Source organism: Psammomys obesus, unplaced genomic scaffold (genome assembly GCF_907164565.1).
Source record: "Psammomys obesus unplaced genomic scaffold, mPsaObe1.curated_primary_1811, whole genome shotgun sequence".
Taxonomy (NCBI): Eukaryota; Metazoa; Chordata; class Mammalia; order Rodentia; family Muridae; genus Psammomys; species Psammomys obesus.
The window spans coordinates 8,012,157-8,036,671 of NW_026596040.1; the positions used below are offsets into that span (position 1 = coordinate 8,012,157).

Genomic DNA, 24,515 nt, shown 5'->3' on the forward strand with positions numbered 1-24,515 from the left:
AAGCCATACTAACAGCCTGAGAAAAGGGTATATAAGTCAAGCTGTGTAAGTGCTCAAAGGCATGCCATCTGGACAAGAAAGGTAAAAATGAGACACACAGGCCATGTAAGCATCAGGTGATAAAGGAGAACTCAATAGAAGAGTTTAAAAGCCTGAGAAAAGGAAGACTTCTGTCTGCCAGGGAAATCATAGACACCACCACCTGTCCCACCACCAAACCACTCACTAAGGAAACCATACTTTATTGCAATGAAAAGGGCTGGAGAGATGGCTGTATGGTTACGAGCATTTACTGCTCTTGCAGAAGACCTGGGCTCAGTTCCCAGCAACCCCAACACTGGAGCAAGTAATGCCAAGATAGGGGATCCTTAAGCTCAGTAGTAGCCAGACTAATCAATGAAGTTCAGGTTCAGCAAGAGACTATAACAAAAGACAAAGGAAGAGAGCAACCGAGGAAGAACTCCCAATATCCACTGCAGCCTCCGTACACGCACACACACTAACACTAACAAGTACACACACCTACACAGAAAATGGACTAACAGTAGAAAAAAAAATGTGTTAAATGGTTTCGGGAAAGAAGAAAAAAAAAAAAAAAGACAGAGATTAGCCAGACATATCAAGATCAGCCAGGTATGGTGGATCACGCTTTTTAATCCTTGCACTGAGGAGGCAGAGGCAAGTAGATCTCACTAAATTTAAGGTCAGCCGGGTCTACACAGTAAATTCCAGGTCAGCCAGGGCTACAGAGATATTCTGCCTCAAAAAGACAAACAAAAATCCCAACAAAACAAAATAATAATAAAGACAAAATAATAAGAAGACACTATATTATAGGAGTCCTAAGGAGCAATTATTTAAAACGAAAACACTAAAAGGTAACCTGAGAGGCTGGAGAGATGGCTCAGTGGTTAAGGGCACAGATTGCTCTTAAAGAAAGGACCCAGGCTCAGTTTCCAGCACCTTTGTTGGAGTGGACAAGGGAGGCTCATGATCATCTATAACTCCAGCTTCAGGGGGAGCCAACTTCTTTGACCTTGACAGTCACCTCACTCTTGTGCACACAGCCAACTCTCGACACACACAGAATTACAAATTAATCTTTTTCTTAAAAAGGGCAGAAAATAATTAAGAATATAAAACTGAGATAAAGAGATAAAAATAGAGCAGAGAGTTCAGTGGCAGAGTACTTTCATAGCATACACTGGCCCTGAGCTTGATCTTAAACATTACTTTGATGACAATCAAAAGAAGTAAAAACGCCAGAGAACCTGGTTGAAATGAAAGAAAAGCAAAGAACATATATGAAACTGAAATACAGAAAGCCAAAACGCAAAATAGGGCTGGTGACGTAGTTCACTGGTGGGAGCGCTTACCTAGCATGGAAAAAGACCTAGGTTCCCACACTGGAGTTGGGTAGGTGCAATATGACAGAATAAAGACAAAGAAAAGAAAAGAGATTTAAAAAGAAGTCTAACATTCTACCGGGAAGGCTATGTGGAAAAAGATACTCTCCTATGGGGAGTTGGAATACAATTTGCCTTATCTTTTTATTAAGTTTCTTTTTTTCCTAAAAAAGAAACAGGCTTACTGAAAACACTGTAAGGGCAGTGAACTGGCAGTAACAAGACTACTACTGACAGCCTGGTCTACCTTTTGGGGATAAGAAAACAAAATATAGCTAATGAAATTGCATATGCACTTAGCTTTTGACCAAGCAATATACCTGAAAATGTATCTGTAATACATAAAAAGATACACAGAAGGTTATCAACAATAGCACTGTTTGTGAGTGTGAAATAGATACTCTCTATACAGAACAGTTGTCAATAAAGAATTTTAGAAAAGATTGTGTTATGGCCACACATTTAAATAAAGTGAAACTGTACGGAAAATGCAATAAAAAAGAATGAAGAAACTGTGATTTTCAAGGTATATTATTCAATGGAAAAAAGCAATTTACCAGAAAAGGTATCTGTAGTATGTTATCACCTGGTTAAATATGATACATTTACAGCTCTATCTGGAGGCATAATTATGACCTGGTTTTGGTTTTCGTTTGGAAATTAAGCATTACATAAAGATATAGATGATTTGTGTCAAACTGAAAAGGGGTGGACTTGTGATGGCTAACCTTGATTGCCAACTCAACTAAACTATAATTAACTAAATCTATAATTACCTAAAACCCCCACAACTGAGCACACCTGTGAGGGACTTTTCTTGACTGGATTACTTGAGGTGGAGAGACATATCCTATATCTGGATCATAGGCTAACTTTAAATCTGGGCCACACCTTCTGGTGGCAGCCCACATAACAGGATCTAGAAGACAGATCTAAAAGCTTTTGCTTTTTGCCTGCTTGCCTTCACTCTCACTGGCAGCTTTATCCTGCTGGTATTTATTTCTTCACTGGTATTAAAAAACCTACTTCTTTGGAACTCCAGAGTAGAGTGATGACTGGCTGAGACATTTAGCCCCATGGACTACCAGATCCGTGGCCTTTCCATCAGAAGATATCGATTTTTGGACTAGCCAGAACACAGCATATGTAAGCCCCCCCTAATAAACTCCCATTTGATATACAGATATAGCTAATACAGATTATGGTAATATTTTAATAAGGAGAAATAAAAGGCAGATGGGTCTTCTCATCAAACAGAAATACTGGAAAGGTAAATGAAAAAGTACTGAGAATGTTACCTATAAAGTGAAGAAAAAGAAAGGCTAGGAAAGGGTGCTAAATAAAGGGAGTAAGAAGTTACACTTTTCTGAGGTTTTCCTTTAATAGTTCTGACATCCAGAAAGGTTAATTATACATATTAAGCAAATAATACTAAAGATAGATGAATAGACAGACAGATAGATAAATGAATAAATATCAACAGCTTCTGGGTGGATGGAGAAGTCTAAACGGAACAAATACTTAAAACAGGAATTCAAAAAGAAATAAGTAACTATAGTTGAAATAAATAACTTATCAAAGAAGAAAAACAAATAGATCCTGTGTAGTAAACTGAAACCTGAGTTTATCTAGTAGACTCAGGTTCTTAATATACAGGCTAATAAAACCACACACAAGCACAGACTATGTTTACATGTGTATGTATAAGGTATAGTATATGGATATGTACATATATAACTTTCTTCATTCTGCCTGATGAGAAAGGGTCTAGAAGCAATGATATCCAATGTTAATAAGCCTACTTAGAACCCAGATCCATGTTTCAAAACCATTATTTTAATAAGGACCAAGGCTTCTCTAAGAAATGCACAAGTGCAGGTCCAAGGCTAAAAAAAGTAAAAGTTGAAACTCCAGTATTTTGTACCAGAAAGCCTTCAAAGAATGAAGGGAACATGTCAAAAGGCTACCGATCCAGCTTGAAAAGGTTCTCACAGACCAAATCTGGGATAATTTGAGTATCAAGATATAATATGCTCTAGTTTCACTATGGTGAAAACGTTTTCACCAAAAGTAATTTAGGGGAGGAAAGGGTTTAGTTCAGCATACAGTTCATCATTGAGGGAAGTCAGGGCAGGAGCTCAAGCAAGAATTTGAAGCAGAAACTCTGGAGGAATGTTGCTTGTTGGCTCAGAGGCTCTTACTTTTAACTTCGTTAAGTCGCTCAGGACCACTGGCCCAGGGTGTAGGGCTGCCCACAGTGGACTGCGTCCTCCTACATCAATTCAATCAACAATCAAGACAATCCCCCACAGATACATTCACAGGCCAATCTGACCTGAGCAATCCATCCTTTGAGACTACTTTGTTAGATGACTTGAGGCTGTGTGAACTCTACAGATAAAGCTAACTAGGACAATGTGATACTGGAAGACTATATTCTATTGAATAGTCCATGGTGATACACATGTAAATAAAGAAATGAAGGCTTTCCCTAAAGGAATTTCTAATTATATTACTAGTACTACTCCTAGAAAATCGTCAGTGCACAGGACACGAATAATAAAAGGTTATGAGATACAGGCAACTTATTCTCAGCATATTTTACCATGAAATGGTTAATTATCTCAAAAAAAGAAAACACGAGCTTTCTCGTGAGAAAGAGAAAACTTGCACACGTTTAACCACGTGAGCAGAAATAAAACAAATTTACATTTCTCACCAACCTCCTACCATGTTGCTTTCCTTCCCCCTCCCTTCCTTTTACATTTCCCACTCCCATTTCTTCTTCCCCTCCCTCAAATTCCCAGCCATCTTCCTGTCTCAGCCTCCTGACAACTCAGATTATAGAAATGAGCTCAGTTCATAACTCTTAAAACTCTTCAAGGTCTCTTTTTCTGTGGTCACAAGCTTTTAAACTCTGTATTTTACAGCTGAAAAATCTGATGCATACAGCACTCAGGAGGAAGAGGCAGGAGCATCCCTGCGAGCTGAAGGCCAGCCTGGGCTACACAGATCCTATCCCAAAAAAACCAGAAAGAAACAACACATCTAATGCATAGTTAAGCCAATTCCACTCCTTTAAGAGCTCACAGGCATTCCACTGAGAGATACTAACAGATCTGCTGGAGGCTAAAAAATAGCTTTAATAGGCTTAAGAACTCTCATCTCTAAAGTGTGAACCCTCACAGTTGGGAAGTGGTAAGTCTGGAAAGCAGCTCTTCCACCTCTAGTTTATACAGAAGATGAGGGAGCAAACGGTGAGCCTGGCTGCAGCTGAGCCCTCCTCACCACTGCAAGAATAAACTGTATTGTGTGAGAGGAACATCTGTAGTTACTGTCTTTAAAATCTGATTAGAAAACACGTGTAAGTACTAAGTTTTAAGAGTCAAGATATCAATATCTGAGATTATTCCTATATGGTGTTTTGAGACAAATCCAACAAAAAAACTAAGCTTATTGCTCTTATGTTCAAATCTTGATGAAGAGATGAGGTATACATTATACTGCAGCCCTCAATACCAGTTTTATCAACATAACTCACCATACTTCTTCTAATGTAGCTGATGGCTTTCTTCATATCCATGCCTGACCAGTTGTTGAGCATATAGCAGATACAGGAAGCACAGTACACAAACCTCATGTCATTCTCACTGCCTTCAGGAACAGCACAAAAACTGAAAACAAGGATGTGAAGCTACATTACGATCATTTACCTCAAGCCAGGAACATGTGCTCTGCGTCTTTCCTCACAGAAACATCTATTGCTGACTTTACTCGTACCACATACTACAAATGATTCCCAAGTCACCTGGGTAGCACTCATGCTCACAAGCTGTCACTGCCTATAAACTACTATTCACAGTAAGTTGTTTACTTCCAAGAAGGAAAGCTGTGGCACAACAGCTCCCAACTAGCATCAGAAAAAGTAGCAAATAAAACCTCACACATACTACTTGGTAGTAAGAAACTCTTAAGCCCATGGTTGTTTGTTTGTTTTTCAAGACAGGACTTCTCTGTCCTAGACTCACTCTGTAGACCAGGCTGGCCTCTAACTCACTGAGATCCACCTGCCTCTTCCTCCCTGAGTACTGGGATTAAAGGCGTGTGCTACAGCACCCAGCTAAACCCATGGCTTACTGCATAAAATTTCTCCTATATGAATATAGAGAGAACTATTATTGTGTTTCATTACAGTTTTCAAGAGGTAAAACTATGTTCCGTTCCTATTCTTGGCAGGAATCCAGGACAACAATGGATTCTCAAATATCCATTTATTATGTCTAAAGTAATTTTTCCCTCATCAAGAGCAGTGTTCTGAAAACACAGAAAAGAAAATAGGATCACAGTGTACAGGGCAAAGATGTAACAAAGCAGCAGACTGGTCCACACAGTTATTTTCTTGGAGATCACAGTTACTACTTTATCACATTAACAACTTAGAACTGTTTGTAACTTAAACTCTTGAAAGAATCTTTGTCTACAAAACATAAAGCACCAATATCAGTGTGTACTAACTTCTTTGTCATTTAAATATGTTCCTCAATGGGCTGGAGAGAAAATATTTTTTTCATCCAGATGGTAAATTAAAAAAAAAAAAGGAGCTCTACTAGAAAGTTAGCTTTATTTTTGTTCATGTAAAATGGTATACTTTTTATTACACATTTCAATATATATATATATTGAATATATATATTGAATATATATATATATTGAAATGTGTAATAAATACACACACACACACACACACACACACATATATATATGAACATTATGTGGTTCTGTTCCACTATGTGACTAGGAGTCTAGCCCAGGTACTTTAACACACTAATTATGCACTAACTCGAACTATTTTGCTAGTCCTGGGCTCAAAAGATCTACTACAGTATTATATCCAGGTTTGTTTGTTTGTTTTTTAAGCTCCAAAGAGTTTTTACTTAAACATAATAGTAACAATGTGTAGCTCATACCTCCCATCTTCCAGCTGAAGTGCTCTCAAGCCTGCTAAGCAAGCTTCCTTATCGACTCGGCTTAAGTCATCTCCAAGAATAATTAAACAGGAAAGTCCAGTGTAGGTCATGGCTATGTGCCCACTGTCATAAGGATGAGCTGTTCCAGGATTCTAAATTCAAAATTAATATCATCAAATTAATTGAAATTTTATATTTATTTCACAAATAAAGTTTGGTATGAAGTTTTAGTAAATATTGCTTATACCAAATTGTACAGATACCCAACTAGGGAAAACATGCCTCAATTTTTAAATGTCTCACTGTGTCTTTTTATAAGCTATATAATTGTCAAAATCTTATGCTTCTCCAATGTTATGATAAACCCCATACTTAAAACTTTCTACTTACTTCAACCCTATCATTTATAAAACTTATGTCTTAGAAACTCATTCAATATTTTAAACCAAAAAAGTTATAAAAAGAAGTAAAATTTGGGCTGGGAATATAGCTCAGTGGTAGAATGCCTGCCTAATGTGCCTTGAGGCTGTAAGGTTAATTCCCAGCACTGTCCAAGAAAGAAAATACTGTGTATGGTACAAACCTAAATTAACCACCGCAGTGTCATTACCACATCACCTTGTCATCCTATCAGGAAGGTTAGTCATTTCAACCTCAAATAAACATTAGCATTCAGAATAGAAAAAGGAAATGTAATATTTACTTTTATCTATTATTCAACTGTAGAATATTAAGCAAGGTCACACAATCTCAGAAATAAACCCCTGTTTAAACCTCATATGTGGATTCTAGCCAATAATATATGCGTATTAAAAGGGGTTAGCAACTTAATCCCATAATTTTCTTGTACTGTGACTTTCCGTGCTTCTTCACAGAGCGAGTCTGCATGATACTTAATATCCTTTAACTCTGAACCCACCCACTGACCCTCCCTTACATCCAATTCTTTTATACAGTCTCACTAAGACAATTTTCATCTTAACACCTTTTAAGTCTCTCCTCAGAACTCAAGCTCTAATTCTCTTGACTATTCTATTTCACACGTATAATGGGCTTCTTGGAATGCTCACAGCATGTCTCATTTTTCAGTATTTAAACCAAACACATGCTATTTTAAAAGAATGGTAGGGAACCCAAACATGAATTGAATGTGAACCTTTAAGAGATGAGGAGATAGCTGAGTGAAAATACAGTCCTATACAGATTTAAATAGGGACTCTTTCCTGCAGGAGAACAATAGCTTGGAAAGGTGTAGATAGGAAAAAGGTATTATAGGGAAAAGAAAATAAAAGTGAAGCAGGAAAGGAAAATCTATTAAAGGCATTACATGATTAACAGAGGATATATAGAGTTTGTCATGCAAAATAAAAAGGGTAAGTTAGGTAGATCTGTGTCTATGCCCTGTCAAAACTATACATATATTAGGAGCTCAAAGACATACAGATGGTTTGGTGGTTTCTGAAAAAAAAATTTATGAAGATATTTTATTTATATACAGTACGAGAAAAATCTCTTTACATATCCTCAGGTTTGTCTGCCTCATAGATCTGCGTTCCCATCCTCCTCAACAGCTTTTTTGTAGGTCTATGTGATAGTGTCTGAGCCTCTAGCTCCTGTCACCACAGAAATTCAGATGAAGGCCACACACAGTGAGACCTGGTTCCTCAGAAGGGACAGGGAGGTATACTGAGGGCCAAAACTGGGTGTCACAAGAGCCCATGACCAGGGGCAAACATTTAATTCTTAAGGGACATTTTAGTTCTTGGTATTTCTAAAGCATGTAGAGATTCGGGTACAACGGCACACATCCACAGTGCTAGCCTGGGAGGCATGAACCCCGGATTTTAGGGTCAACCTCACATTATTACAAGACTGTCTCAAAACAAATTTTAAAAAATACAATATGAAATGCTTAGAGGTGGAGGTTATCTCATAAAAGTGTAATAAAATCATTGTTTTACACCAACAAGTACAGCTTACATCTGCATGTGGTCTGGTGCTACACAACAGGCATCATTCCCTACAAAGGCAGATAATTAAGCTCATTATGGCTAACTAGAGAGCCTTCCTTTACTCAGGGTCGGGTTAACTTGAAAAACACATGCATGAAAAAAAATCCGCATTTTATGAATCCTTTGTTGCCATATTGCCGGCTACCAAGGCACTTAACTGAAGACATCTTGTTGATGTCATCTGACCCTGATTCAGATTAGCTTGTCTATAGTTTCAGTGAGAAGAATAAAGCTAAACAGTCTTGTTTCAATCTTGTTATCGCTACAATCACTGCCACTTATTCCAAGACCTTGAATCAGATTATGAAAAAACCTGGGAGTTTCTCATCCAGTTTTCAACTACACATAATTCTTGAAATACTCAGAGTGATCCCATACTGACTGATGGGCCTGAAGTAATCCCATCTTATAAGCAGCCTAATCCATCAAGAAAAAAGCCTCTTTTTGTTTGTTCTTTACTTCTGAGGCACATTTTTACTTGTGGCCCAAGTTGGCATAGAACTGATTATAGAATTAAGGCCAACCTTAACCTTACTGTAGAGCCTCCTATCTCAGGCTCCCACATGCTGGGCGATGATCACAGGTATGAGCTTTCAAGCATCTAGCTTGTGAGACCTCTTTTTAAAAAGAGATGAAAAGAGGTAAGGATATGGCTCAGTTGGTAAAACCTGGTATGTTTGAGGCCCTGAATTCCATACCGATAATGGTGAAAAAAAAGAAAGAGGGGGGAAAATTCATACATTTCTCCACTTTCTACTATGAAAAAACTTGGTAATTCTGGGCACAAGTAGAACCTACAGCTACTGTTGTGGACCTGCTTCTTTGAAGAAAAAGCTTTGCTTTGTTAGGACATCTTTGTATACCGGCATGGACCTGTTGAAAAGCCTCTGTCTAAAATGCTGGGAAAGCTATAAAAGTCACTAATCATGCCCTGGGATGCCAGTCACTTCCCAGAAAACAGCTTTCTCTCTCCTGAGAAATAAGAGCCCAGCATAAGTCCTGTCACACAGGTAAGTTTCCTGGCTTCATGGAAAGTACCTGAGCATTGTATTTACACTTTCTCCAGGAAATCACTAATATTTATCATATTAAACCTAGAAGCCTAGTTCTTTCTAAATGACTTCATCTGCTTCCCACTAAAATCTCCTTACATCCTTTTCCCACCTTCCAACATAAAGAGAACTAACCTTTGATGGATTGAATGGAATACCCAGGTATGAAGAGCCTCGGAAACCACAGCGACTTAGATTTGATCCTAGAAAACAAAGTATGTGCTTATTTAAAATACACCATTTCTGAACAGACTCCAAAGCGGTTTAAACATACAATCATTCAGTAACAGTGCTTTAGTACCAAAGCCCCATTTTCTCTACATATACCCACGGTGCATGTGCATGCAGGTGAGCAAGGGGGTACATGGTTGTGTGTGCAATGCAGAGACTAGAAGAAGACACGAGGAGTCTTCCTCTACTGCCCCACCTTATATTTAGACAAGGCTCACTGAGGCAGAAGCTCACTGTTTCGGCCATGTTGGCTAGCCAGTCCACCCTCCAATAGCTACAGGCATGCATAGCCATGCCAGGCTTTTATGTGGGTGCTGGCATTGAACTCAGGTCCTCTTCCTTTCACAGCAAATCCTCTTACAAATTAAGGCTCATTCTCTCTCTCTTTTTTTAATTGGGAAGGGTGTTCAAACATAAGATTTTTAAAAAAGATTTATTTATTTAATGTATGTGAGTGCTCAGCTACATTGTGGGCAGACAATTCGTTCCTGTCTCTGTGTGGCTGAAGTCTCAGTTTCATTGCAGGCTCTTAGCGAGGAGCTCTCCTTTGCTCCTCAACCCTCACTTTTAGTTTCTTAGACACAAGACTCTTACCAGACCAGCTATCACTTAAATTCTTTTCAAATAGTATCCCTCTGGCTTTCTCTTCTGCTCTTTCATTACATTTTCTGACTGTACTGAGTGTATGCACACAGACATAGGCAAGCGCGTGCACGCAAACACACACACACACACACACACACACACACACACAGATGGTGGCGAGACTGCTAAGGATACACTGCATTTTAACATCAGGTGAAGTATAACTGTAACTCTCATCTACAACGTCCCAGAGCAGAACCCAATGTATGACTGAAAAATGAATAAAAAGAATCTTTGGGATAGGTTCAGCATAATTCCACATAGATGCCTTTATCCTTTCATCATAACTTTGTTTTTATCATTTTAAAGGTGAAAAAAAAGCACTGTCAAAAAGTGTATTTCCCTATACGATCCTCTTTTTAAAGATCTCCTGCCAAGCTACCAACTCTTGATAATTCAATATAAAAATCTGATCCCATTTCTACTTCTGTTTGACAAAAGCTTTTCTATGCATATTCTGAGTGTAGGTCTATACCTTCATTAGGAAGCTCTTGAGTCCCCTGATAACTTAGGACATTTCAGAAAGTAAAGTGTTTTATATACAGTCTGGCTTCAAAGAAAATGCTTCTGAGTACTGGGCAAAATGTCATTTCCTTAGCATGTACACAAGAAGCCTAACTCATCAAACACATGACCTTTTCTTCCTGGTATTTACATGCAATTAACAACCTGTCTGAGTTGGTTTCATCTACCTACCTATCTACCTATTAACCAATTTACCATCCATCTATCATCTATCTATCTGAGACAGTCTTATGTAGTTCAGGTTGGCCTTTGAACTGTTATATAGCCAATGCCTTGAGCTCCAGATTCTCCTGTCTCTTCCTCCCAAGAGATGAGAGCACAGGCACACACCAGCAGACCCAGGTGAAATTTCCTCCACTTTCTAATTGCAACAGTAACATCCTGCAAGTAGAATGTTGCAGGTTTCTTTTAAGGGATAAGGGGTATATTCAGGTTACAATTTAGCAATGACTATGGCTTAGTAAGCAGCAACTATTTAAAATTGGCCAATTAAATATTACCAAAACTGAAACAAATAGAAATGCGTCCCCACTCCTTTTTGGAATTTTTAAGGAAAATTTCATCAAATTAAAAAGTGTCCTTTCTTCTTTTCCATACAGTGCCATCATGAAATTCTATTTACAGTCTTCAGAAACAGTTCCAGCATAAGGAAGACAATGTAAGTATTTCTTCGCTCTTTTGAACTGCTTGTGGACTATGCAGATAGATTGAAAAAAAGTTTCAGTGTAAACAACAACATCAAAGAAAGATCTTATTTCTCAATGCATGTTTACTAACATTAAACCTAGGGCCCAAGAAATATCAAACTGGCTTATCAGCCATATACTTAAGTAACAATATTTTGAAAGTGATGTTTATTAAGAGAACACATTTACCATTTTTAAGTTCATTACACATTCCTTTCTAGTTCCTATGAAGTTTGTTTGCTACTGGTATTTCCTTTATAATTCTAGAAACTTACCATTTCATCATATTCAAGTAATTGCAATTTGCTCCCAATTTATCACAAGTATACTCACGGAAAAGCTGAAGCTTTATTCTAGAGCACCATCTAGCGTTCATACTTTGCATGAGCAAAACAAATAAAATGTTCCTTGCATACAGTCTGCCCACAAGAGTCAGTTGTACATAGAACTTGACAAGAGACATCTTGGGTCCTATTTCAAGGTTACATGACAATCATGAATATGAAGCCTAGATAACCATATTTTAAATTAAAACATCTCGGTTAATGGACCCTCTACTTTTGTGGCACCCCTTTCAGACAGGCAACTGTATGTTACAATAGAAATAAATAGATAACAATAGAACAGAAGAATACAATCAGAAAAATAAAAACTGAGTACTGGGGATGCAATGAGCATAATAATTTGTATATGTATAAATACACATATTTATAGAATATGTGTATGTATGTTTATGATAAGGTATTTGGGGTTGTTTTATCAAAGAACGTTTAAAACATATGCTTCAAGGATAAACACTGCTGGGGAGATGGCTCAGAGGTTAAGAGCACTGACTGTACTTTCAGACATCCTGAGTTCAATTCCCAGCAACTACATGGTGGCTCACAACCATCTATAATGAGATCTGGTGCCCTCTTCTGGTGTGCATGTATACATGCAGACAGAACATTGTATACATAATAAATTAATTTAAAAAACAAAACAAATTTGAAAGGGGCTGGAGATGGCTCAGTGGTTAAGAGCACCGTCTGCTCTTCCAAAGAACCCAGGTTCAATTCCCAGTACCCACATGGCAGCTCACAACTGTCTGTAATGCCCATTCCAAGGGATCTGACACCTTCACATTAATGCACATAATATGAGGTTAAATAAATAAATTTTTTAAATGACACCAAGAAGTGCTTTGATTAAAAAAAAAAAAGGTAAACAACAAAACTGACTTTTGCCTGCCTGATAATTGGCTAATATCTCATTGTAAAGGTTGTGGTTTTGTTCCGAGTTCAAAATAAAGATATGACAAGCAGGATAAGATAGCACATTTAGATAGTCTTACAAACAATGTTGGGCAGGATGGCTCACTGGGTAAAGGCAGCTGACAGGCCAGGCTCATGACCTGAGTTCTATCCCTAGAACCCATATAAAGACGGAGGGAGAGAATCCACTCCATGACGTTTCCTCCAACCTCCATACAGGCGCTGTGGCACGTACACACGTACCACAAGCTTACAAAATATAAACACTTAATGAGAATTTTCAAAACACTTCAGCTTGATGTGGCAGTGCACAGCTCTTGGGAGGCTGAGGCGGGGGAATATGAGTTTGTGTTAAAACTGAGATACATAGAACAAACAAAACAAAACAACAAAAAAGACTGACTTTAACAAAGGGAGTTGATTTCTGTAAGAGCTGTATGTTTTCCCCCCTTTGAAGGGAAAACTGTATTCTGAAAAGCAAATCCATTCCAAATTAGATTTAGGCACACATAACAAAATGCTTAGGTCACAGCACCACTATCGCTGTGAGCTCAGGCTGCCGATATAATTCAAAACTTGAACCAGCCATGGTTTGATTTCACTTTAAAAGTTAGGTCTCTGTACTAGGCAGATAGAATTCCAGTGAGGAATCTGGTAATTTTATTTTAAAATGTGTGCTTTTATAGATACAGAACCAAGTCTTCACAAGTCTCAAGGAACACAAGACTTTCTTACTAGGAGAATACAATGTGCCCAGTTCCTTGTTTCAAGATGTCAAGGAAGACCCAAAGAGACTGAAGGCTGAATAGCTGGGCTGGGGTGTAGACCATGGAGAGCACTTGCTCACCTAGCATACTCTGGGCCTCAGTTTTATCCCCAGCTCCAAAAACAAACAAATGTACATGTGAAAGCAAAGCAATCCACAGCTAAACAGTATTTTCCTGTCTGTTTTCTAAATTTCAAAGGTTAGTTTTAGAACAAGACTGAGATTAAAGAGATGGCAGATGGAGGACTTTCTTAAGAGACTGGAGCTTTAGAACTTATCTGAGCCATCAACGGCTAGTGGAGTCCTACAGACACAGATTGGGGATGGACTGGGTCACCATGTTTTTCAAACTGATGCTGTCATCCTAAACATGTACCTTGCCGTATCTAGCCTACATGAAACCACACTTACTATAGTTGGAAGAAGTTTTTCTTTTTAAGAATCAACCAAGGTGTGGTGGTAGACTGAAAATTCCAAAAAGTTGAGGCAGGAAGACCACAAGTGTAAGAGTAGCTCAGGCTAAATGGTAACTTCTAGTAGCCTGAGTTACAGGGACAGGGTGGCCTCAAAAATAAGCAAAGAGAAAGACAGACAAGAGAGAAAGGGTGACAAAGACAGAGGGAGGGACAGGGAGGAACAACCTCAAAGTATCTACTGAGAAAGAAAATCGACAGTAAGTATATCTCCTCTCAGTAGTCAGCCTTCTTACTGATGGTCCGTATTACCTGACTAGGTGTGTTATCTTACAGACTCTAAGGAAAATGCCAGTTCATTACTGTCAGAATAGCTTCAAAGTTGCAGCATTTACTGCACTCAATCAACAGAGAACCAAACATTACCTTAGTGTTTCCTCTAGCGTCACTACAGTCTGTTACTGTGAACAAATTATGAAGCCTCTGGACCTCACTATCCTTCTCTATAGAGCAATGGGATATAACCCCAACCTGACCCGATTCCTAAATACTTCCTCTGATAAGAAGGGCCCAATGTTCCAAAGGCCTAAGAACATACTTAATAAGATGCCAGCCGAGTTTTTACAATCCCAAGTTAAGTGGCTGACTATGTACAATGTCCTCAAATGTGATATATGGCACTTGTGAAGTGAGGCAGCACCTGAGACCTGAGAGCTGCTACTTCAGTTCAACTCTATCCTTTAAAATCTCTGCAAGGACTCAGACACAGTTCTTTTATAAAATTCATTCATGCTTTTATAATTTTACAATGTATTTTTATCATATTCATGACTCACTTGTCTCCTGATCCCTCCCACCCCCAACTCTGGGTCCTCTTTTCTTTTTTTAATAATCCCTCAATTCCAATATGTGCTGCTCATCAGTCTTGAGTGGGGGCCATCTACAAAAGAAAGTTTTACAAAGAACACTGTCCTGTCCCATCCTTTTTTAGGAGTCACCAACTGCTCGCAGCTCCTCAGCAGTGAGAGCTTGTGAGCTCTACCTGCCGCCATGCTAGAATGCTCACTGGCTTGATCTTGTGCAGGTCTTGTTCAGGCAACCACAGCTGCTGTGAGGTTGCAAGTGCAGAAGTCCTGCTATGCCCAGAAGACACTGTATTGCTCCTATTCTCCCCAACCTCTGGACCCACAATGAACCCTGGACTGGGAAGAGAGGTAGGAGAGTGAGTAAGAGAGACAGACAGACAGACAGAGTCTCTGGCCTTTGCCCCTTGTTGAGTTTCTGTTTTAACCACTTTCTACTGCACAAAGAAACTTCTCTGAAGAGGTCTGAGAGCTGTACCAATTAACAGAAAACTATATATCTGGAGGGTAGCTTGGTATGTTTTCAGTTTAGCAGAATAACAGTAACAGGTTCACCTCTGGGGCCTACGAGCTCCCCAACCATGGTGTCTGGTCAGATGTACCGTGCTAGGAATGTGTTTCCTTCTGTGAAGTGGGTCTAACATAGAAAATCCAATCAGAAAGCAGCTGGTTACCCACAAACACCCTGTCTCTCAGTTTCTTCTGGGTTAGATAAAGAATGACTCTGATAATGATCTGGCTGGGCTTTGAAAAATTACAAAATATTAAATAATGTACATTATTTCTTCTATTAGCAAATACATATTTGTATATTGGTTTTAATTTTAAATTGTTTATTTCCATTGTTTAAAGAGAGGTTAAACAGAACTTTTTTAATTCATGATTCAAATTCTTTAGATACCTAGAAAAAATTATCTTATCCTGATATCTCCTAGCTCTGTTCCATCTACTTCCTCCTCCACACATATGTGCTATCTATCCTTTCAAGGGCTTTCTCTATACACTCACATTTACAGACTTAACTGTTAAACACCTGTGTTTTTCCATTTGCTTATTTGTTTCTGAGACAAGATGAAAGGGTCTCAGTAATTTCCTAAGCTGGTCTAGAACTCCTGTCCTCTAGTCATCCTCCTGCCTCAAGTTCCAGGTAACTGGAACTATGAGTATACACCACCATGCTGACCCTGTATGCTTTCAATTTGTCATTTAACCATATGACAGACTTTTAGTCAGGCTTTCCTCTATCATAGCAATTTTTCTTGGGTCATATTTTATTAAATATTTGAGATTTGATGAACACCTATTTTGTTTCTAATTTGTTACTAAAACAAACATTTTAGTTCACATTTATGTATGTGTGTGGGCATGTGCATGACACAGCATGTGTGTGAACATCAGAGGACAACTTGCTAGAGTTGCTTCTTTCCTGCTATCGTGTGAGTCCTGGAGATCAAACTCAGGCCACTGGCCTTGGTAGTAAGTACCTTTTACCTGCTCAGTGATCTCATCACCCAAGCTTAGTGATTTTAAAATAATGACGATTATTATTTTGGAGGCTGGACACATCCAATCGGTGCCTTCTCCTTACTTCTAGTGAGCTATCTTGCCGTTCCTCAGCTTGCTGATGCCACACTTCAGTCCTTACTTGCTGTCCTCTTAAAAGAACACCAGCCTCAACTCGACCTCTGCCCTCATCCCATATGCAAAACCCTGATTCACCCAAGGTCATAATGTGAGGTTCTCGGTGGATACACACCTGTGTGGCTACCATCAGATATAGGAGAGAATTTGTCAGATAAGATTTTTAAAAAATTATACTACAAATTTGCATTAAGTTTGAATATTTTTAGTTTCAGTAACAGATTATTAAAATTTCCTCCATAGTCTTGCTAACTTCTAAAACTTTTGCTGAATTGATAAGTTAGGTAAAAACTAATGTGCCATCATTGTTTTACTCAAATATTTTAATTAGGCAACCACAATCTTCTTCAAATCTGACATGTATCTTTTTTAACATTCACTCCATAAAATTTAAAGTCAATTCTAACAAATAATTTCTTAATCAACTGCAGGCTTCATTTAACTAAACTTTCTGTAGCATGACAAAAATCATATAAATATGGACCTATGAGTTGCAAAGGCAAAGTCTACTTAGTTTATAAATGCATTATCAGAGAAAATATGTAAAGAAGCAAAAAATGTTCTAGACTAAATGTGAAAAGAGGGGAGACTCAAGTGACTGTCAGTCTAACCATACTGACAGGAAAGAAAAATACCCTCTAGGAGTTAGCAAACTCTGGGGGGCGGGGGCGGGTGGCTTGGCAAATAGCTTAAAAGATGAACAAAAACAAACAAGAAGTTCATGTAACTAACAATATAATAGACGTTCAATTCACCTCAAAAGATATGGCAAAACCACAATTCTAACTTTAAAGTTGTCACCAAAAAGGGAAACACACCTGTCAGAACTAAACAACTCATGAACTCCTGTGAAATGTACATGTGAAAACTCCAGAAGCTTCTCTACTTCCTTCTAAGCACACAGCATGACTTCAGGTAGTTTGAGCCACATTTATATTTTGTGTAAACCAAAGATACACTGTGTGCTGCTTTCTCTCAAAACATGCTCCTCATGAAGTTATGAATTTTGGAGATTTAGCAGGGTGTGGTAGTGCATACCTTTAATCCCAGCACTGAGGGAGGCAGAGGCAGGTGGATCTCGGATCTCTGTGAGTTTGAGGCCAGGCTGGCCTACAAAGCAAGACCAGGACAGCCAAGGCTACAGAGAAACCCTGTCTCAAAAAACTAAAACCAAAACCAAACAAACAAATAAAAAAAAATACCCTTAAAAAACAGCAACTGACCAAGAAATAGAGCAATTGAGCAAGAAAAAATTTCTGAAGAGGAAAAACAATAGCTGAGAATAAAAAAACAGAGCAAATGCTAAGACTAGTCATATATAAACATCAAATACAAATAATTAATTATTAATATTAATTATTAATATAGGTATAGCCAACATAGTGTGTTGCTACATTTATGAATCTCAGTGTAACTCCCATGACTCAAAGTTGTTTTCTCAAGACAGATTAATGGCAATACTAGATACATGTTGTATTGGGACAGAAAGGAGGTGCTGAACTACTGGATAAATAAGGACATGTAAAGCTATGCTAAGAAAATGAATACTACAATTTGTTAATCCCATGCATGTCACGCCAAGAACAGCTAATCATACTAAAAATAAAATGCTAAAAACTCACTCACTGTCTTCTGTGGGAAGGACCTGCAAGGAATAAATCCATTCTATTATATCATCTTTGTTCACCACATCTAAGGAATCCAACATATCCAGCCCGGAGAGTGCAAAGAACGCAATTGTCAACCTAAAAAACAAAACAAAGGGAAAATATCACCTTAACTATCAAACCAATGAACTATTTCTGGCTTAAACCCAAAACAAAACAAAGCAAAACACCAAAGGAAACAACAGCAACAACAACAAAAAAAAAACCAAGCCAGCAAAAACCCTTCGTTCTACTTTTAAAATAATTTAAATGGCACCCGCACCTTGTCAAATACGAAAACAAAACAAATAAAACCTCACAATATATTCTTGTGCAGTATAGTCAAAATCTTGAACACTACCTGACCGTGAGACACAGGAATCCACGAAGCCTGCATATAAACAACCTGAAGGCTAAAGGCAGTTTTGTGTATTTGCTGTGTGCATGTCTATCTGATGTGTGCCCACGTCTGTCTGTCTGACACATTCGTACATTTATTTTATTTTTAATTAGGGATGTCCGAACATAGTCCATGAATAGAGTTACAAGAGGAGAATTCTGAGTACTGCGAGAAAACTCCAAGAAAACAAGACAAGAGTTGTGATCTCAGTTTTCTCAAAAACATGGACCTGTTCTTGGATTCTGTTGTCGTGCTCCTCCCGGTGTAGGGGATAGAAGTCTGCTTTAGTTTACTCATTACAACTGGCTATTGTCATTTGTTTATGTGTGCCTATGAAAAACACGTTTCTGCCACCTGCCTGTCGCCATCATGCGAAGCTTGCCCTTGTGATTGTGGACACTTGACTTACGTGACTCCTCTGAAGCCTCCAAGTATAAACTGATGCGATGAATAAAGTTGGTTATTACGTAAGACTTTAGTCTGCCCCTACTGTCAACTCCATTCTCCCAGGTCCTACCACCAGCTAGAGTGATTAACGATTGGTGTGTGTGCACAGAGGAGTGCAGGCGCCTAGGGATGGAGGGCAGAGTTGTCAGATTCTGTGAGGGTGGGACTGCAGACAGTTTGTAAGTGAACCACTGTGGGTGCTGCCAACTGAACTTGGGTCCTTGCAAGAACTATACACACTCTTTACTGTGACACTATCTCTCCAGGGCCATCTAGCTCTTCCTGAAGCTGCCCGTTTAATATTTAGAAGAATGCAACCTGACTTATACACAGCCCTACCTAAGATCTACACAAAGAGGCCTCATGGTTGAAGAGACTTGAAAGTCCCAGTTGGAGGTGGTTGTTGAAGAACAGAGCAAAGCAAGGGTTTCTTAGCCTGCGAACCTGGTCAGCTCACACAGAGCAGTGTTTCCAAATTCCTGTCCAAGTGTCACCACTACACCCCGCACACACTCACTACTTACCTGACTCAAATCAGAATAACCGAACTCTTTATCACTGCCAAGAATGGTCTTTAAAAATTTTGTTTTTGTTAATAAAAAATGCAACTCTTTAGTGAAACAGTACACAATATAAGTGAACATGGCCCAGAAACATAGATTTAGGTTACCCCAAATTCTGCACTCCAATGTAGAGTTTGGTAAAGTTTTTTATAATACCAGAACAAAGAAAGTCATATAAATTAAATCACTTTTCAAATATATGGTGGAAATATTAGGTAGGTGTTGAAGATTAAAGCAAAAGGGGAAAATCTCTGGCATAGACCCCTCACTTATTTTCTGACAGTCTTAGCCTTTTGGTTGGTAGAAATCTGTTATATGATACATTTCAAATGTTTTCATCTATGAGTAACAAGGATGTTAGGTCAGACACAGAGGTAGGCATGGAATGGCCATTAAGGGGACTGAAGATAGCCCAAGGCAAACTGCAATTTAACAATAGACCTGCAACATTCCAACCTCTCCACAACCACAGAAGTTCTAATCAGTTAGCCAGCCTGGGAGAAGTTTCCATGGAAGCTGTGGTTCATTCCAGGAACTCTGGCTCACAGTCCCTAGTTATGCCTAATTAGCACAGTACAAGAACAGAAATGGTATAATTCTACAAAAACAGCAGGTTAGAAAATATCCCTGGGTGTCTAAATATACACACCAGCGTTAGCCCAAGAGCTAGGTGTTTACGCTAGTGTGGCTGCACACTGTAATCACAGTGTTAAAGAGGAAGAAGCAAGAATCTTGGGAGCTTGAGGCCATCGTGGACTATACAGTGAGACCCTACTTCCATAAATAAATAAGTAAGCTTGGCTGCTTTGTATCAGTAAGAAGAACACAAGAACTTAAAATCAATTAAAAACCCCAAAAAGCAAACTCCAAACCAAAGTGAAACACAGACGAATCAAGGAAACACACACACACACACACACACTGAAAATCCAATATTGTTATCTTTTATATGACATTATTACTGTGCCACAAAAAAACTAAAAAACTATTTTAAAACCTTCTAGAGGAGCTGGAGAGATGGCTCAGCAGGTCAGGACACTTTCTGCTCTTGCTTAGGATAAGGTTCCCAGTACTCATCCTGGGCAGGTCTCAACTACCCGTAACTCCAGCTCCAGGAGCTCTAATAGCCTCCTCTGGCTCCACAGGCACTTGCATGCACATGCATATATATTTACACACATGTATACATTCATAAATAATAAGTCTTCAAAAATTCTATACAAGTGCAGTGCACTAGACATAGGGGTGAAGACAGCAACTCTCAGCCGATGACCTAAGATGTTACATATGTGCTAATATATAATGGTTGGTGTGGAGTGAGCTATGGTTATGCTGTGTAGTACCAACACGTACTAATCTAATTTTATAAATTAGATTCTGAAAATGCAATCATAAATCTTTACTGATAGCAAGGTTAATCATTATCTCTTCACTGCTATCAATGGTACAAGTTTTGGACTTTTTTTCTTTTCTTTCTTATTTATTTACTTTATTCACTTTACATCCCCTTCTCTCCTCCTCTCTCAGTCCCAACCTCTCGCCCTCTCTTCTCCCCTTTTTCGTCCAGTCCAGCTCATCAAGTTGCATCAGGACTCAACACTGAATGTGTCTTCTTCCCCTGTGGCCTGTGAAGGCAGTCCTGCCAGGGGAAAGTGATCAAAAAGCTAGCAAATGAGTTGTGTCCAGTGCAGTCCCCACTTTCCTTACTTAGAGGACCCACTTCAAGGCTAAGCTGCCCATCTACTGCAACACTGCAACACTGGGTCCAGTTTAGGCATTGTCCTTGGTTGATGCTTCAGTTTTAGCAAACCCCTCCGGGCTCGGGTTAGTTGGCTCCGTTGTTTTTCTTAAGGAGCTCCTTCACTTTGGGGCTCCTGTCTGCAAGCATCGTTCACAGTGTCAGGGGTTGGCACTCTCCCATAGGGTGGGTCTTTGGTTGGGCCGGGCATCGGTTGGGCACTCCCCCTGCTCTATCTTTATCCCTGCACATCTCACAGGGAGGGTAGACTTTTTTGTTTCTTTTCTTTTCTTCATGCTGGGATTGATTCATGGCCTGCAGCATGCTAGGAAGCCTCTCTGCCACTGAGCCGCATTCCTCTCCCTGAAAACAGTTCATCTGAAGTGCAGGCGTGTAGTACATGAGGCAGTGCAATGACTGCGGCTACAGGAAAGAATAAACAACACGTGACTGTTTCTTTTTAAAGACTTTGTCCAGCTTGGAGTTGCTGAGATGGCTCACTGGCTCCTCTTTCATAGGATGTGGGTTCAGGTTCTAGTACCCACACGGTGGCTCATAACCACCTCCAGTTCCAGGCCCTCTTCTGGCACCCGCGGGCACTAGTCACAATACAGCAAAATACCCATACACATAAAATAAAAAAATTTACATGTTTAAAAAAGTTCTGTTCCTGTCCTCCTTCAGGGTTCATCTCACATTGTTTGGCAAGTATTTGTTGGTGCCTTTTATATGCCAGCTGCCACTAAAGAAAGGCCAAGCACAGTGCTGTCCTGTAAGTCATAGTGAAATGATGTAAATGCTGAAAAACAACAGCCAGTGGCTAAAATGTGGTGGAAAACTTGAAATGTTTTGGCTATTGTAAAAAAAAAAATGGAATTTTAAATCAGATCTAATCAATCCAGAATAAAATAGCCAAATATGGCTACTGACAATCAACTCAAACAAGGCAGCCCCAGTGTTATAAACAAGACAGACTTCTATGTGACATAAGTTATTAAAGAAACAACAACAACAACAATAAATGCAGGAGGTCAGGTGGCAGTAAAGAAAGGCTTCTCTAAAGAAATCTGGATTACAGTGTATGTGCTTGCTATTTCCTTCAGAAACTCTACATTAATAGGCAGCACAGAACTTAGAGTTGCTAGCTTGCCTTGTTCAGTTGTATTTCTGCACCTACCAGAGTTAAGTATTTTTTTTTTGTTTGGTTTGGTTTTGGTTTTGGTTTTTCGAAACAGGGTTTCCTTGGGTAGCCTTGGCTGTCCAGGACTCGTTTTGCAGACTACCCTTGCCGTGAACTCACTATCCACCTGCTTCTGCTTCCCAAGAGTGCTGGGATTGCAGGCATGTGCCACCACCAGAGGCTGAGTTAAGTATTTCTTGATCACATCTGTAGAAGTCATCTATAAAAATCCCCAAAATAAACCTGTCACAAAGTGTTCAAAACATACTGGAAGGTCCTGGTTCAGTAAATGTAGGGGGAACCAGAACAAAGCCAATGTGTTACTGGGCGTGGTGGTTTATGTCTTTAATTCCAACACTTGGGAGGCAGAGGCAGGAGGGTCTCAGAACAGGGTGGGTCTACACGGTGAGTTTCGGGCAAGTTAGGCCAACATTGTGAGATCTTGTCTAAAATAAAACAAAAACTAACGTTTCTTACATTCGGACCCTAGACAGCTTGAAGCCTCACTCCAAAACATAGTAGTGCACAGCAAACGTCTCGTTTTCTCAGTTCTCCTATAACAGTTCCTTAAACTCTGTCAAATGTCAAACATTTGCCAACTCCAGACTTAACAGTGCTTCAGGCAACACCGGACCTTTTTATCCTACCATTAGATTTACAATGCCTCCTAAGTAAACTTCTAATCACATCTCAGTAGAGGGTTTCCCTGCCTTTCAGTGAACTAAGGGCGAAGGATAGTACAGGGGCCATGACGGACAAACGCTTCGTATTTTGCTTTTGTAAACGTGAAGAAACAAAAAAAGTGACTCACAGGATGTTAAGGGAGTTGTGGGGGACTGGAGGAGCTCACAGAAAATGGCTTGGACGTGAAAAGAGGCGAAACCGGGAGATTCCCAAAGTCCTGAGCTAGGAACTCCACACCTCCCAGAGGGCAAGCAGAAGGTGCGGGCAGCTAGCGGCGAGGCCAGGAGAGAGGCTGGGGCGAAGGAAGTGCAGAGTGGTGGGGAGCCCGGGGCCCAGGGCAGGCCAGGCAGGGCCGGGCTCGGCAGCAGCGCAGACCCGCAGGTTCCCGCAGTCCAGCCGCTCCGCGGCGCGCATCCGGAGGGCCACCATCGCCAGCCCGCCGCGGCAGCCTCGAGTTACCTGCTGGTCTCCAGCGAAGAATACCGCTCCGGCAAGACCTGGAGGCAGCGTTGGAAGAACCGCACGTGCCGGTCCCGCAGGAAATCCAGCCGCTCTCCTTCTCCGCTCCCCGCTAGCCGGTCGTCCTCCGTGGCCGCCATGTTGCTCCGGAAGTGACAGCTACGACGATCCGGAAGCAGTTGGCGTGCGGCGTGAAGTCAGCTCCAGCGAGATACCCACAGTGGCTCTATTGGGGCCAAGAGCCTGCCTCAGACCGAGGAAATTGTGCGAGCCACATACTGTTGACCACAGAAAACAACAGTAGAACGTTTTGTCTTTCTTCTCCCTAGGATGGACAATCTTTTCTACTCAGTACCAAAGTTTTCCATCCTCGTGTCTCCTAAATTCAGTTTGTAAATACCCTCCATAAGATTTGTTTGGTTTTGTTTTTTCTTTTTTTCGAGACGAGGTTACTCTGTGTAGCCCTGGCTGTTCTGGAACGCGCTCTGTAAACCAAGCTAGCCTCGAACTCAAGAGATCCATCTGCCTTAAAAGTGTATGTGCCACTGCGCCTGGCACATAAGATTTTTTTGTGTGTGTTTGTGAAAATGTCAAACACCTTCACGTGCTAATCCTAACATTTTAAGTCCTGGCCCTAAACATTCGGGTGTGCGATCTGAAAGTTTAATTTTGCAAAGATTCATTTTTGGAGGGCCACAGTTTTAAGATGCATGAATAGGCAAGCCAAACTTTCTAAAGAATTAACATTATGAAGATTCAGGCATATTTTTCTAAATCTTTTTACAATATCTGGAATTATTTTGAAGTGCATGCACAGATGGTCCTCATTTTACGTTTTGATCCCTGCTATGTACTGAATATTGGCACTTTTAAAGTGAAGATGTCAAATTGGCAGGGGGCAGTTCCATTGACTGAAGGTCCTTGAAATGGACCCATCA

General features: G+C 39.8%; 1 protein-coding gene across 2 annotated transcripts in view; it reads right to left on the reverse strand.

Annotated features, from left to right (window-relative positions):
- The window catches only part of Pggt1b (protein geranylgeranyltransferase type I subunit beta), a 63,863-nt gene extending 40,146 nt beyond the window's left edge, over nucleotides 1-23,717 (reverse strand). For both annotated transcript variants that reach the window (XR_008721853.1, XM_055622740.1), the window contains exons 1-5: nucleotides 23,578-23,717; nucleotides 18,087-18,205; nucleotides 9,573-9,640; nucleotides 6,374-6,525; nucleotides 4,948-5,080 (exon numbers count right to left, since the gene is read on the reverse strand). Coding sequence is in view for 1 of the 2 variants with exons in the window: in XM_055622740.1 (XP_055478715.1) it covers nucleotides 4,948-5,080; nucleotides 6,374-6,525; nucleotides 9,573-9,640; nucleotides 18,087-18,205; nucleotides 23,578-23,717 (612 nt within the window). In the remaining variant the exon portion in view is untranslated. The remainder of the gene's footprint in view (nucleotides 1-4,947; nucleotides 5,081-6,373; nucleotides 6,526-9,572; nucleotides 9,641-18,086; nucleotides 18,206-23,577) is intronic.
- Nucleotides 23,718-24,515: the final 798 nt, after the last annotated feature.